Source organism: Asterias amurensis, chromosome 7 (assembly GCF_032118995.1).
Source record: "Asterias amurensis chromosome 7, ASM3211899v1".
Classification (NCBI taxonomy): Eukaryota; Metazoa; Echinodermata; class Asteroidea; order Forcipulatida; family Asteriidae; genus Asterias; species Asterias amurensis.
The window spans coordinates 24271687-24286891 of NC_092654.1; the positions used below are offsets into that span (position 1 = coordinate 24271687).

At 36.6% G+C, this 15205-nt stretch overlaps 2 protein-coding genes across 6 annotated transcripts; one reads left to right on the plus strand and one right to left on the minus strand.

Moving 5' to 3' along the window:
- Positions 1-211: 211 nt before the first annotated feature.
- LOC139939658 (uncharacterized methyltransferase YdaC-like) lies at positions 212-4357 on the minus strand. 3 transcript variants are annotated; one of them, XM_071935711.1, is made up of 4 exons: positions 4295-4357; positions 3285-3412; positions 2792-2930; positions 212-2559 (listed from the first exon to the last, which is right to left on the minus strand). In XM_071935711.1, exons 2-4 carry the CDS (start codon positions 3354-3356, stop codon positions 2129-2131), a joined length of 642 nt encoding a protein of 213 aa, XP_071791812.1. In that variant the 5' UTR covers positions 3357-3412; positions 4295-4357; the 3' UTR covers positions 212-2128. The 3 variants fall into 3 exon arrangements, with proteins under 3 accessions (XP_071791812.1, XP_071791811.1, XP_071791813.1); XM_071935710.1 differs by lacking the exon at positions 4295-4357 and adding an exon at positions 3950-4259; XM_071935712.1 differs by lacking the exon at positions 4295-4357 and adding an exon at positions 3996-4255.
- Positions 4358-4468: 111 nt separating this feature from the next.
- Positions 4469-15145, plus strand: LOC139939657 (solute carrier family 35 member F5-like). 3 transcript variants are annotated; one of them, XM_071935708.1, is made up of 15 exons: positions 4486-4616; positions 4994-5063; positions 5736-5868; positions 6994-7140; positions 7653-7709; positions 7987-8080; positions 8677-8733; positions 8982-9121; positions 9479-9560; positions 10248-10335; positions 10659-10828; positions 11320-11479; positions 11933-12023; positions 12509-12690; positions 13178-15145. In XM_071935708.1, the coding sequence occupies exons 3-15, from the start codon at positions 5764-5766 to the stop codon at positions 13272-13274; spliced, it is 1470 nt and encodes a 489-aa protein (XP_071791809.1). In that variant the 5' UTR covers positions 4486-4616; positions 4994-5063; positions 5736-5763; the 3' UTR covers positions 13275-15145. The 3 variants fall into 3 exon arrangements, with proteins under 3 accessions (XP_071791808.1, XP_071791809.1, XP_071791810.1); XM_071935707.1 differs by lacking the exon at positions 4994-5063 and having other exon boundaries at positions 4469-4616; XM_071935709.1 differs by lacking the exons at positions 4994-5063; positions 5736-5868 and having other exon boundaries at positions 4487-4616.
- The last annotated feature ends 60 nt before the right edge of the window (positions 15146-15205 follow it).

A 15205-nucleotide genomic window follows, 5' to 3' on the forward strand; every position in this document is an offset into this window, starting at 1 on the left:
AAAGTGGCCGGGCCTGCTTTAGATTTATGTACCAATACGCTTAGCCTGTAATCGCTCATTTAAGTTAAATCTAATAAAATCGCATAACTTTGCTCAGGGTTAATTTTCTCAATCATTTGATAAGTCTTAAAACCATCGGTGGAATTGGGCTAAAAATTATAGGGGCGACTGATTAATGAAAACTGAACACAATCTTCACAAAGGTTGGTGATTTATTGTCATGTATTCTGATAAAAAAAAAACATGCAAAATGAGGTAATTGAAACACTGTTCAATTATTTCTTGAGACTTGTGGTAAGGCATACATTTGGAGGTAAAATCTGTTATTATACTTGGTTAGAAGAAAAAGAGCTTTACTTAAATATTAAACTATCTTTGATGCACTTCTATTGTTTTATTTCCCCACAGAGTTGTGTATTCACAGTAATATTTAGCACTAATTAAGACCATCAATTTTAGGAAAACTACAGTTTTGAATATTGGAGAATATCAATTTTTAACTGAAGACTTGTTTAATTAAAAAAAAACGAATATACCCCAAAATTAGTTCAAATTGTCCTTGAAATGTTTAAATTTTAATTGAATTTAATGTTCAAAAAAGTAACTAATTAAAACGATCACAACATGCACAAATTTGGTCACTAAAATTGCAGGGAACACTTTGGCCGCACCAATTAAAATCTGTGAGAAAAACTGTAATTTATACCTGAAAAAGGATACCAGCGAATTATGAAGTAAAGTAATGTTTGTGACTGGTGTCCAGCTTATAATAGCAGACATTTGTTGAGTTATGTTTCCAACATAAACAGTTTCATAATTTGGGCATAATGTCCGGTGGGGTCCCTCGGTACTTTGCGATTTACATTTTTTTTTACTCGCTTTGTTCCCTGATTATCAGAAATATTTTCATGTAGATCATTTTAAATTGTTTCATATATGTGTGGCAAATACAAAAATGAAATGAAAATTGAAAAAATAGATTTATTTTGTAAAAGTTTTATTGTAAAGATGAATGCAACATTTATGAGGATTTATTGTTGAGCTAAAATTTATCTTATGCATTTAAAAAATATAACCTTTAATTTTTTTCCCCTGAGATTCTGATTTTCAATCAAATTGACACATTTTATCTAGACCTTCACATTGAATTAAATTGTTTTGAGATACTCAAATTTCAGTAGAAACTGAAACACTGCTCTAAAGATTAACTTGCTCAAATTGAATTTCATGTATCTCCAGAATTGAAAAAAAAAACCCACACCAACAAGTTGCATTTTGAATTTGATTGCCACTATATCTTATATTTTGCAGTTTCTTTGACTTGATCATCATATAAGGATGAAATGGCACATTATATATACTCTCTTTTGGAAACACTGTTTACTCCCCAAAACAATAAAAGTTTTTTGCTCACTTCCAAAATGTTTGACAAGCACTCTATCATTCTAGTTGAAACTGTTAAGAGACACCATCTCTTAAAACAGAGATTATTACATTTTTTGTCAAACAAAAACCCTCACATCCTCAATGTACACATTATACTTTTGAGTTAAAAATGCCATATATATGTACAATTTCCCCAAAAAACCCCAAAACAATTAAACAAATGTTAAATTTGCATCGGAGATGTTCCAAAATGTAATATTAACACAATGTAGTTAGTTAAACCCATACACCAATGTGTGTAAAGCAGTGCATACTCAGTATTTTCTTCCAGAATCCTTGAAAAAATAAATTCACAGGCACTAACACTCGGCTGGGATTTCAACCCATGACCATTGTCATTCCAGAGCACAGCCTAATTTCATGGCTCTGCTTACCATAAGCAAAGAATCAGAAGCAGGGAACTCTTCGCCTATTTCAAGCTGTTTCAAGGGTTAGCAGGGAATATCTGCTTGTGTTTGTCCATAGTCCACATTTCTAGACATTGTTTGCTTACACAGCTAGCGTTTATACTGTAAGCAAAGAATGGTTACTGCAAGCCCAGAATTCAATGGTAGCAGAGCCATGAAACTGGGCCCAGATAATTGACCACTAGGACCATCTGGATTGCTTTGTATACAGTGCTTTACACACATCAGTGTATGGGTAAAACAAAGTAAAATTTAAAAGTTGATTGATAAGACATTCAGTTCTTATGTGCCATTATGGCCTGATATGTAGTTCCTCCATTCCCGGAATCTTCATGAACCAAATCCTCCATGGTAACATCTTGAAACCCAGTGCTTCTTAAGACATCCATGTACTGCTCTGGATTCCAGTTTGTTCCTTTCAGAAAACCCTTTTCAGCCGCTGCAGCTACAGAGGCAACATTCATCGTAGTGACCATGAATCCACCAGGTTTAAGAACCCTGTATAGTTCACCAGCGACAGTCGCTGGTTCCGGCCAGAAGTAGAAGCAGTTACAGTGGAAGATACGATCCATCAGGGCATCTGAGTAGGGGAGGCTTGCAGCATCACCAAATACAACTTGTAATCGTCCACTTGCTATCTCAGACTGGAGACTTTTCGTTACATCAGCCAACATTTCCTTAGAGTAGTCAATACCATAAACTTTACCTGGAATTTGATCATACAAAGACAAAACACAAAACAACAGTAAGTTTATAACAATATCGATGGTTTACAGAACAACCACGACGCATGCGCGTCACTTTATTGGTGACCTAGGTCATATTGGTACATGACTAAAATACCATAACAAAGTTAAAGGGGAATTACCTTTGGTTTGTTGAAGTGTTCAATTGTTTGAATCCTATGCATGTGCTATGAATAGAAGAAGTTAACGTACCATCTTTGATTATGTCGCAGGCTGCTTTGAGACCAATTCCTGGACCGAATCCCACCTCTAAGATGTGGTGACGGGACTCCAGACGGCAAAGTCGCACTGCATTGTGTTCTAAATAAGCATTTTTGTTCTTGATAAGCCTCTGCAATAAAAAAGAAAAAAGGAAACAATTCACTATATTTGTAATTAATTTTGGATTAAACATCAAATATACTAGAGAAGGATTTGAACTTGCAACCTCAAGATTAATGTGCCCATACTCTACCAACTGAGCCATCTAGCCCCAATGTTGGCAGTCTAGTCAATATCTTTGTTTGGGTGCCATAGAAGCTATTTAACCTGTAACTACCATATAATGGGAGAACAAGTTCAGACCAAATAATTTTAAAGGATGCTTTCATATTGTAACCATCTTTAAAACAAATATTAGCTTTCAGGTAAAAAATTCACAATTTTCATTCAGGGTCATTGCCAGACCCTACCTTTACAAACATACCTTGACTACTGCTCCTGTGAGGCTTCCAGATGGTTTCCGAAGATTCCTTCCAACTGAATTTGAGAGTCCCATTCTCAAATACAAGGTTTCCTCAACAGGAATTCTGCAGTAAATTGGATCTACGAAGGCTGCAATATACAGAAAATTACTTGGTAAGAGACATTCTATTCTTTGATACAAAGATACAAACTTCAGAGTATGATGTAAATTTTGTAAAGTGTGTGGGAAGGAGGCTTATAAAGAAAAGATTCAACATTATTATCACTAGCAGTTGCCTCGATTGTAGTATCCCTTTGGTGGTGGTAGTTATTGTATAGATCATAACCCTCAGCCAGACAGAGCAGAGGCTCTGGTCTGTTGTTTTATGGCTCCAATAGCATTTGTAGCCCAACTGTAGTTCGCGGATACTTTGATGATCAAAGCAGTAGACTCGGTTACTGGGTGCTGTACTCCTTTTTTGAAATTTTTAATTGGAACAGTCGTACTCTAGCACGATTGATCAATTCAACATTTCATGTGTTCTTTTTCAAAATGTTGGCTTGACCTAAGCCCACCCTGTTGAGCTGTTAATGGCTCTCTTTTAACATCGGTCTTACTCTTAGTGGTGAGACCAATGTTAAAAGAGAGCCATTAACAGCTCAACGAGGTGGGCTAGCTTGACCTACACTTGTTCAAGTTCAAGTAAAATTTCAATAGTTGCGATATTTCAACCTTCCACGGTCGTGCAGACGATAGCGGTAGGAGCCTCATAGTTCTAGGAGTAGGTTATGATGACCAACAAAACATCTACAAAATATCATTGATACAAAATATCAAAAGAAAGACAAAAGAGAAAAACCCCAAAGACCAACTAATTTTCCCATCCTTTATAAGTTATATTGAGGAGGAGGGTACAAACATTTAATACAACTAAGAACTATAATGTCTGAACAACAAGTTCAAAGTTCACCGACTTTAAAAAACAACATAAACCACACGAAATACAGGAACACATTTATTTCTGTACTCACCCTGTTGCTGTCACGTCTGCATGTGGCCCACAGTCAAAACAAACAATCAAATTAGGTCAAAGTTCACTCGTACGGATACCAGTTATTTTATGCACACATTGGATCATAGTGGTTAACGCTGGTGTCCTTCAATGCTTCCTCCAACGCAATAAGATGACATCAACGTTCAGTATGGTTGTAATGTAGGTGGGTGTGTAAATAAAAACGTGATGGTCGAACACGAAGATGTTTTTTAATCCTATTCAACGATTGAGCTGAAAAACACTATTTCTTCGAACCAAGTGAAGTCCTGCAGAGCTTGCCATTTTTCAAAAGAGTTTGGGTGAGTATACAAAAAGAAGTAAATGCCACCATGAGTACGACGAGATACATTTATCATGACTTCTTTCGTACGTAGTTCAATCTTCAACGGGAACTCAGTCAGTCATTAGGGTTACTTGGTTGGTCCATGGTTGGTTGGGTTGGAATAAAACCACATTCTCGTGATTAATCCAATGCAATATGATTTTATAATTATGACTCATTTAGTAACCCTATGGTATGGGTGACTGAGATAGAATTTAGGGCTATTGGTTGACCTAATACAGGAATGTGCCCACATTTAATTCAAACAGTGAGGCTAACTAATAATTTAACCTGTTTACACTTTTAAATTAAAGTTTGAGTTTTACAGTTTATTGATTGCTTTTGAATTTAAAGTTGACCCACACCTCCGCCATCCATCTACTTTGCTCCTGCAGACTCCCGCTGCTCGAAGTATAGGATTTGTGTAAGTTTTGCCATCATCTTTCAGTTGCTGATCCAGGGGGCACAACTCCTCCTGGCTCCGCATCGACTGAATGAAAGAATTTGAAATTAACATAATAAATAATTGGGCCACACTTAGTAATTCAATTGGTAGTGTAGTCAGTATGGAGGTCCTTAGAGACCCAGTTATGGGGCACTGTACTCCTTTTTTCTTCGGCCCCGGAAAAGTTTCCGTATGGCGCCACCACTTTTTCATTCGATATAAAATAATATAGGAACTTATTTACCTGATTGATATATCCCTTCTTGTAAAAGTGAGTGAAAACGTGGTGGCGCCATACGGAAAGTTATCCTCGGCCCCTAAAAAGGATGCGGGCGGGGACGATCATCTGGTTTTATTTTGTATTTGGCCTTATGTATTTAATAGTAACCAGGTACGAAACAATCCTTTTTTCGTTGTTGTTTTTGTTTGACTAACCATATCCATAGAGAATGGACTAACTTTCAGCCCCATTCTTAATTTGGGGCTAATTCACATGACTTCCCCTGAACCATACAATTAATTTGGTCCTACATTATTTGTATAATACTCCAACAACTTCCAGTTGAATGGTTGAGTGAGAGGTATTTGTCATTTTTTTTCTTCACTTTCATTATTTGTCTTTTTGTTGTTGTAAACATTCTTTGATTGAAGGAATACACCAAATAGTATTGTCATTGAAATGAGCATCACAAGTGGACTGAGTCATTCTAAAAGGCTATTTCTGGGTGTTTTGGTCCTGCTCACCGTCGATGCCATTTGGGTTGCTTCCTCTGAGCTTACAAGGGTAAGGAGAAAACAAAATGATAAGGAAAGGGCCTCAGTTGCAATTAAACAAACTAGCAGCGTTCTCCCTGGCCAATAATGTCGGTGTAAGGGTAACAATTAAAAGTGATATTCTTTATTTTTGTTGCAAATTTAACATCTTGACATCGTGTTGCATAGTAATTTGTATTTTTTTCTGCATTTGATGTATTTATTGTATGCGCTGTAGAGTATTATTGCAATATAAATGTATGCTATTATTACTATTAATATTGTACCTTTCCAACTTTATCTTTCATAAAAAAGGGGAAGGGATTCCAGTTTAAAAGCCCTGAACTAATGATAACCCTTATCTCTTTTTGATCGTAATCGTTTTTAAATGCTGAAGATTTGTTTACTTTAGAGTTGCACTTCATAAATATAAACAAAACTAAACTTCAAATGTTTGTATGAAAGTTCATCTGCAGAGTTCATTTCCTAAAATGCACATTCAGAATCAGCAGTGCCTGAAGTCAAATGTAAGATTGGCTTATTGACATTGAGGTAGATTCATAACAAAGAGACTGTGCATTTTACTAAGCCTGCCCCAGGATTGTAAGAGATTGTTTGACTTTGTGTGGTGAAGCATTGAGATCAAAGGTTAGAGATTATACGAGAAATTAAACACAAACTTGGTAAAAAGTAGTGAACTTTTAGAGATTACCCTTGCTCTAAAATTGACTTTGTTGTTGTTAACATAATCAGGGTCTGGGGTTTGTAGGGAACAATTCAAAAGATTAAAGGGCTTGTAGCTCCAAGTTGTTACTGGAACAGAATGTTTTCACAAGACAGATTCAAAGTGAGAAAAGACATGAAAAGATCGGAATCAAAATGACAACCCAGTTTGAACATATAAGCTGTTGTTGTTGTTGTTGTTGTTGTTGTTGTTTTGGATTTTTTAGAAGAGATTGTCACTTGTTTTTTGGGTGAGAAGACTTTGATAACTATTCAAATAATTTATTTAAACTGGTTTTGCTTTAGCTAGTGTGAAATAAACTTCAATTAAACAGTGGTTCAATGTTGGCACTTGAGTACACATTGTAAAAGGCCTTTAGCTTGTGATTCTAACTGGTTTAAAATAATATTCCCATGTTTACTTTTCCTGCAGTATATTTTCAAAGATGAGGGTTATGACAAACCTTTCTTCAGTACGTACTTAAAGACGTCAATGTTCATGCTGTATCTGCTGGGATTTATATTCTGGAGGCCATGGAGAAAGATGTGCTCAGAATGCATTGGAAAACCAAGCGCACATGTGAGTACTGGAAAGAAGTTTGAACCCTCTATCTGTGCCCTGTAGGCAGTTTGGCTAGCGTGTGGGCTCAATCCTCCAGTAACCTTTTTCCGATGTTGATCCCCTTCAAATTGTTTAGAGTGTTGTATCCTTTGAAAAGCACTAGTTGTTTTAGGACTACTGGCTTAAGTTCTTCTTAATCCTTCACCAAACTTTATTTTGGTCAAATTTTACAAAGGTCAAGTGATGGTCATTTGCTCTGTTGTAGCCAATGCAAATGCATTATAAATAGAATAGTGCTGATATAAACGGCTGTGCCATTACTCAATGCTAGATTTTAAGGGGCAGTCTATTAATAGACTTTATGGAATAGTGTGCCAGCTCCGGTAGAGGTCATTAGTGGCCTATCGACCCGTCCTGTGAGAGTAGGTCAGACTGGTGTTTGTTTATTTTCTTTGTCAGTGATTTACACAATTCCCAAGAAATTGTGTGGAATTAAAAAAAACTGTTTTACTTTTGTTTTATGTTGACAGCCAACGGACATCCAAAGTAACCCTGATAACATTCAAGGAGACAAAGAAAGATTGCTGGTGAGTAGAATTTGTGGATGAACACAACACACAGGACCTATGGCTTTATGTCTCATCAGAAAGATGAAGCAATAACGGTTTTAAGTGTCTTGCTTGAGGACACAAGTGTCAAGACCAGGACTCGTCCCTTAGTAATAAAAAAAAACAAAAAACAGAGCTTGAGTCCAGTGCACTTGACCACAACATGCTGAAGAATGCAACTTCTTTAGTTAATATAAAATATCTGGTTCAAGAAAATGATGACTTGTAATCGAGATATCATATTTTTATTCTTCAGGGTGACCCACTCTATGTTCCGGTAAAGTTTTGCGACAGTGATAAAGAAAGTACAGACAGTAGACACAGCAGCATCAGTGAGCCATGTGAATCTCGTAAGTCATTATTCCATACTTCATTATCTCGCAATCAGTTAGGGACGGAAAACCCAATCCACATAGTGCCACCAGCGAGATTCAAACAGAGGTCCTAAAGGTTGAAGGCATTCCATTCTTTAAACTCTCTCAACTCCCTCTGGAGCCTAAAAGTCGTTCAATACAACAGGTTGTGTGTGGTAGAATAACACAGGTGTAGTCAACAAGTTTAGATTTTATTTATTCTGTTACACATCCAACAGCACAATTAGCACCAATAACATGATGGATAAGAAACGAGAAGATATTTTAGATGTCGAAGAAAAACCTGAATCGGGGAAAACCCAAACAATGAGATCAAAAACCCTATCCTCATGCCAAGGCTCGGGTCTGTGGTGGGATTCAAACCGGGGTCCACAGAGATGAATGGTAGGGACTGAGCCAACCTGATCCTCCCAATATATTACATTGGTACAGTGCAGGCTGGTAGAGGTTATACATGTATAAGTCAAAATAATGTAGGAAAAGCAAATTAAACAATCCTGCAATGTCAGACACTTTTAAAAACCATTTTTGTCAGTACATTCAGCACTGGTACTTGTTTTTTGTTCTTTCAGCTGTGAAAATTGGTCGAGTACGATTCAGTAATCTAATGGAAGTACGACAAATGTCAGGTAAGGAGAAATCTGTTTTGACTTTTTAAGATCAAAGATAGATCAATTGAAAACTGCAGCTTGAAACTGGTTGAGTTTGGTTCTTATTTATGCATTTCTCTTTAACAGTATCAGTCCAAAGGGAAAACGATTCCCAGTCCGTAAGTTTGATTTTCATCAAACACATTTACAAATGAAGAATCATGATTTAAATATGACTTCTCCCATTACAAGAGCATCACAATTGTAGTTTTGCTTTCCATTGACAGAGTCCCAGGGTAAGGAGGCCATGCTGTCCAGAATGCCTTACCACGTTGCTCAGAGAAACAGCCTCGTTACTCCACCACCTGTAGGAGAGAAGCTACCTCTATCCCAGGTGGCCAAAATCAGTCTGTCCTTTTGTATTGTGGTAAGTCTCTTACAAAGTATTCAGTTTGTTATCTTCCTATATTGACAAATTGTCCAATGTCCACTTAAGCAATAAAACCTTGTTTGTAAGGAATCAATGCTACAATGTATGACAATGATGAGCAATGATAACAACAACTAGGAGACCTCTGGCTTTTCATCCCATCCGAAGGAAGAAGCAGTAATGGTTGTGTATCATGCTTAAGGGCCAAGACTCGAGCCCTCACTCTGCTGATCAGAAACACCAGCATTTAAGATTGCTACACTTGAGTGCTCAGCCATGACACGCCACATAAAGAATCGTGACTGTGTGTTTCTACTTTGTTATCTTAAGTGTATCTTTTATTTTAATCGGTAGTGGTTTTTGGCAAACTTCTCATACCAAGAGGCTTTGGATGACACTCAGATGGCTGTGGTTAATACGTTGTCTTCAACATCAGGTATTAGTAGTTGGTTTCCCCCTTTTAAAATTGTTACTTTGACTTGTGAACCAAAATGTTGCATTAAAAAATGTTAAATTAGCTCATGCAAACTGCTTACCAACTAAAAGGACCTATGGTATAATGTAAGAAATAGTTTGTGGCCGGTTGCTTTGACCCTAGCAGAGTCTTTCTTGAAACAATAATACTTTAAAGTGTTCTTGTTTCAAGTTTTAGAGATTTTTGTGTGTTTCTGTTGGAAAAATTATTCTCGAATTATAAAATATTTAAATGAAATAAATAATAAAATAGGAAATCAACAGCATAATACTCATTACTTGATGACTGAAAGATACAAAGACAGCCAAATTGCAACGATGAAGAATAATGTGTTTGGGACAATCTTGAAAAACTCCAACTCGACTGATACCTTTTTGACAACCAAACGGTGTGTGGAAAGTAGCATAGAAGCCAGCAAATGAAGTTTATTCCGAGAATGATCCTCATGTTTAAATCCAGTGGAATTCTACTGTTAGCTGCAGGATAAACTTGAAAATCCATTGCGTTTTCTTTTATGTTGCCTGGTTAAGAAGTACGGTTATTTTTTTCCTCTGCATGTCAGTTTGCCTGAGGCAATATGACACAAGCACTTATTCTCCACGCTTGACACACTTTGATCTCGCTCTCTACTCTCTCCCTACATCCCAGGTGTTTTTACAATGATTCTTGCTGCATTATATCCTAGTTCTTCAGGAGACAAGTTTACACTTACTAAGTTTGTCAGCGTTCTTATCAGGTACTGTCTTTTCAATATTCCAACTGTCTTGAATAATTAATTAGTCATTTAGGACCCTTTGTGTAATGACAATAGTTACATGTGATTGCATGCCTGGAGTTTCATCTTTGAGACCATACGGACTGTGAAGGGGTTAACTCTGTTTCAGCCCTAGGAGTAGGTGGCAACGCGCCCCTGGTGGCTGTTTATTCTGGTTGATAGCCCAAATCAGTCAAGTGTATCCCTCACCTTGAAGTGGTCGTCCCACATTGTGATATAGGTGATCACTGATAATGTTTTTTTAAATGATGTTAATGATAATTGTTTTGTTATTTTGTCCCTAGTGTTAGTGGTATTGCTATGGTGAGTTTCTCTAAAACCAATCAGGATCAAGAGACATTAAAGGTGGGGTCACTGTGGGCGTTGGCTGGAGCCTTACTCTATGCCATCTATTTGGTTATGCTCAAACGCAGAGTGGACAATGAGGACTCGCTGGATCTTCCAATGTTTTTTGGTAAGTGCAAAATTTGATAAGAACCATGGTGTTGGGTACTGGTTTTGATCTGTTTACATTCCACCTAAAGGTTCACAGGCCAATTTACTAGAATGCTACTAAACAAAAACATTGAAATAGTACATTTTAAAATGCATGTAAACACTAACAATTCCTGAAATTGAGAAGAAGAGAAACAAATGATCACATTACACCTGTAGGACGAAGCAATAGTGGTTCAGTGTATTGCTTAAGGAAGGACAAAGGTGTCAAGGCCAGGGGTCAACTTTCCAACTTAGGACTAGTCCCAGGACTCTTTAGTTATTGAAAACTTAAGGACCCTAACTCGAAATAAGACTAGTCTAAACTCTTTGTGAAATCCCAACTTGACTCGAACCCACACTCTGCTGATCAGAAAGACCAGAGCTTGAGTCCAATGCATTTGACTGCTCGGCCACGACACGATACAGAAAAGAAACTTTGTGATTGATTGTTTGTGTTTTTAATTGCAGGTTTTGTGGGTCTGTTTAACTTTGTCCTGATCTGGCCTGGATTGATTATTCTACACGTCGCAAACTGGGAAACATTAGAAATGCCATCAGTTAAAGTCTGGTTGTATTTAGCACTCAATGGAATCGTTGGAACTGTCATCTCAGAGTTTCTCTGGCTTTGGTGAGTAATATTATTATTAAAATTTGTGAGGTGAAAGTAAGTAAAATGATGTTTATGAACATTCAGGGCAGATGACAAGATTATTTAAACATCTTTGTGTCAGTGCAACAACATCTCTTAAAATAGCATTTACGTTACATGCGAGTTTGAAAGTGTCATTACGTTGTATCTCACTTAAAACAGCCAGAAAGTACACACAAAACCAAAAGGTGTTGAGATACAACGTTTCGCACAATCGAGATACAACAAAATTTGTCATTGGTTTCTGTTTTATATCAAGTAATTTTCTGTGGATGCAATAGAAAAATGCTGCACTCGTAGGTGTTGCTCAAACTACTAGATCTGCTTTTCAAGGTTACAATTCAGAGAACACACGTAAACAAGCTTTTGTTAGGGCGACATTTTTCCTTGGATTATGAAATAAATTTCTCTGAATACTTGTTTTTCTCACAGGGGTTGTTTTTTAACGTCATCCCTCATCGCGACGCTCGCTCTTAGCCTCACCCTTCCTATCTCAATATTCCTGGACATGTACCTCAGTGGAGTAAGTACAGCTTTCCATTCCACAAACAAATAGTCCTCATTTTCCTGAAGGGTACTGCTCCAAACTGTTTTTTTTTCCCAGAGCCAACACTCCTCCTCCAAAAAGAGATGGTTGTACTCGCAAGTTTAGAAGTAACAGTCACTTCTTAAATAGTCCTCAATTGATTAATCAAGCAGTATTTATATATGGTTGTTTTTGAAGCACTTTGTCCCTTGCCAATTGGTTTTACTCTAATCTGTTGCTGCGGATATTGTTGCTACGTTTCTCATTTACTGTTAAGTCTTTGAGTATGCAATGTGAAGGTTTTAACAATAAAGGCTTGTAATGTCAAAGCAGCCACTGACAAAACAGCCTTCTTGGAATTTAATTTTCTTGATAGAATGTAAGATTTTGTTATAAAAATGAAAAATACTGTCCCCGCGGTAGATCAAACTCAAAGCTTTTGAATGGATATAAACATATATATGTTTTTACATTTATTGCAGGTGTCCTTTTCACTTCTGTTTTTCGTCGGAGCTGTTCCTATTTTTGTATCTTTCTTTGCCGTCTCGATACTGAATCAGTATAATGACTGGGATCCCCTTTGGGTGGGAATAAGACGCCTTTACAGTCTCCTTAAACCCTACATCTGCTGTTGGTGTAATCGTAGACGGAAACTTCTCATGAGGTGAGAACACTAATAGGAGGCAAGCAGTTTTGGAGTTCGGAATCGATAGTTGATTTGTTGGTTTTCTATTCCTAGGCGCTTAGTGAAGTGAAAGGAAAATAAAATTTTAGGGGATCAGTTTAGCTGAGTGATTTCTTGCTCTGTCTTCACCTTAGTGGACCCTGATTCGAATCCCACCTTAGACGGGAGCCGTGCACGTGGATTGGGTTTTCAGTCCCTACCTGATTTTCCTGCTAGTATACTCTGTCCATTGTCAAGAGACAGAGTATACAGTCCGAAACATTGAATCCTCCGATTCTTGTCAGAACAGCCAAACATTCAAAAGGGATCTATATGTTGTCACTGCAACCTTTTTTTGTAACAGAAGCAGTCATGTGGAAAGAAATGAAAAGAGAGAGAGTTCAGACAGGAGGAAGTTCAACATGGTTTCATTGTGAACCTTAATAGTTTGTATTCAGTTTAATTTTGTGTTGTTTTTATTTGACAGACTGGCGGAAGACAAGGAGCAGTCAGTCAGTCTCATTCCAGATGGAGTCAAAGCGGAAGAGACGGAGCACATCAGCGATTCAGAGAACCATTATTAGAACGGCTATTTTAGTTAACCTTGACTCCTTGAATGTTTATGTGAGAAAAGTGTACAAGGATGAGAATGAATTTACCACCAGATTATCTTTTGCATGGATGAAGTTGAGTTTTGAATTGTGTAAATATTAATGATTAGAATGAAATGAAAATATCTATTATATGATCTGTGTAATTTAACTCTAATATGAGCTTACGCTTGACAGCAAGAGGGTAGGGTGTTTAAGTTTTTCAGAGATAAACAATATAATACTGAACAATTATTTTGTAGCAAAAAAAAAAATTATATAGCAAATTTAAAAGTCACCAATCTTACTATCGGTTTTCCAGTTAATTTCATCAAAACCCGTTCAATTTAACACCTGGCTCATTCCATGTGTCCATTGCATCAGCATTCATCAGTTTCAAGTAATTTAATTAAATTACAATAGTTTAGCATTCAATTGTCAAATAACATCATTCAAATGACATAAAGGTGCAACAGTCATTCAATTGTTCATAAGCCAACAACAAGAGGCTCGTTAACCATTAAGTTTTATTAGTTGTAAATAGGTAGTAAATATTTAACTGAAGACTAGTGAAAATGTCCTTGAATATCTAAATAAATGAAAAGGAATAACTGAACAAACCTGAATGAGAACATAATCACAGGAGCATGGAAACAGAATGAATGCAAGAAACCTTTATCACGGGTCAAAGTTCAGGCGCTCAAAACAAAGCTTGCTGAATAAACGGAGGTCTAGCTAGATGTCGAGAGACTGTCTGCATGTATTGTTATGTTGTGGAAAACCCACAGTATGAATGAATCAGGGAAACATGCATGAATTTGAATGCTCGGTAAATGAAACTATTAAATTGTTTGCTGAAATTGACGGGGAAAACCTAACAATTTCTTAAAGTTCCAATGAATCAAATTGCCTAATTGATTATCAACTATCATGCAAGAGGTTCGTGACTATTGCAATCAAGGTTGTGGGTTTGAATCCTACCAAGCTAACTGCTCAATTTCACAATAACTACAAGAAGTATTGCTGTCACAATTTCTTGATTTTTGCATTTCATAATTATATACATTGAACCAGTTTCTATGAGAGATTGGCTGTTGCCAGTTTGGTGTTTATATCCCCTTGTGGGAGTTTGCCGAGTTCCATTGACGGGAAGATCATCTTAACAAATGACGCCCTCTTGTGGTTATGTATAAGGTCTATGGAGTGGACTTGAATTTGCCTTTTTTGTATACTTGATGTTTGTAGCTTTTTCTACGTTGCTTCTTTTGTCTTCTACTCATTTCCATAGTGGTGTCAATTTTAGACTTTACAATACTGCTGCTTCTTTTTTTGTATCTAGTAATTAGGTTAGTGTGTTTCTTCTTAAACAAAAAGGAGTTGTCCATTGAGCTGTAGTTTATTCAAACCGATACAAAGGGACAGAAAAAAGCGAACCAAAGACAGGAACATTTCTCTTTTTGTTCCCCTACCTTAATCATTTGTCTTAAACCATTTCAAAGTCGGATTTTGAAATGATGTTATTGGTTGTTTGAAACTAATAGTTTGGAAGTTCAATTTCTCTTAAACTGGTTTGAGTATCATTTACTCTTTGTGATGAGATGCTGACTTAACCTTGCCAAATTTGAAAGCAATGCAACAAACAGCATTTTATGTAAACACCACATAATTACATGTGCAAATAAATAATCTTGAAGTATTAAAATTTGTAAATATTATATCAAGGGAGCTTGCAATTTCCTTTGATTCCATTATTATGGTATTAAATATAATATTGCATTTTGTTTAATGAAAGGCTTGTGGATTTACTTAATATGTTTCACAACCAACTGTGTAGAATAATGTACATTACAATGTAAGAATTTGTGTAAATTAAACTACAAAATGAAAGTGACACATGTTGTTGTGGTTATTTGTTGATTTCCTTG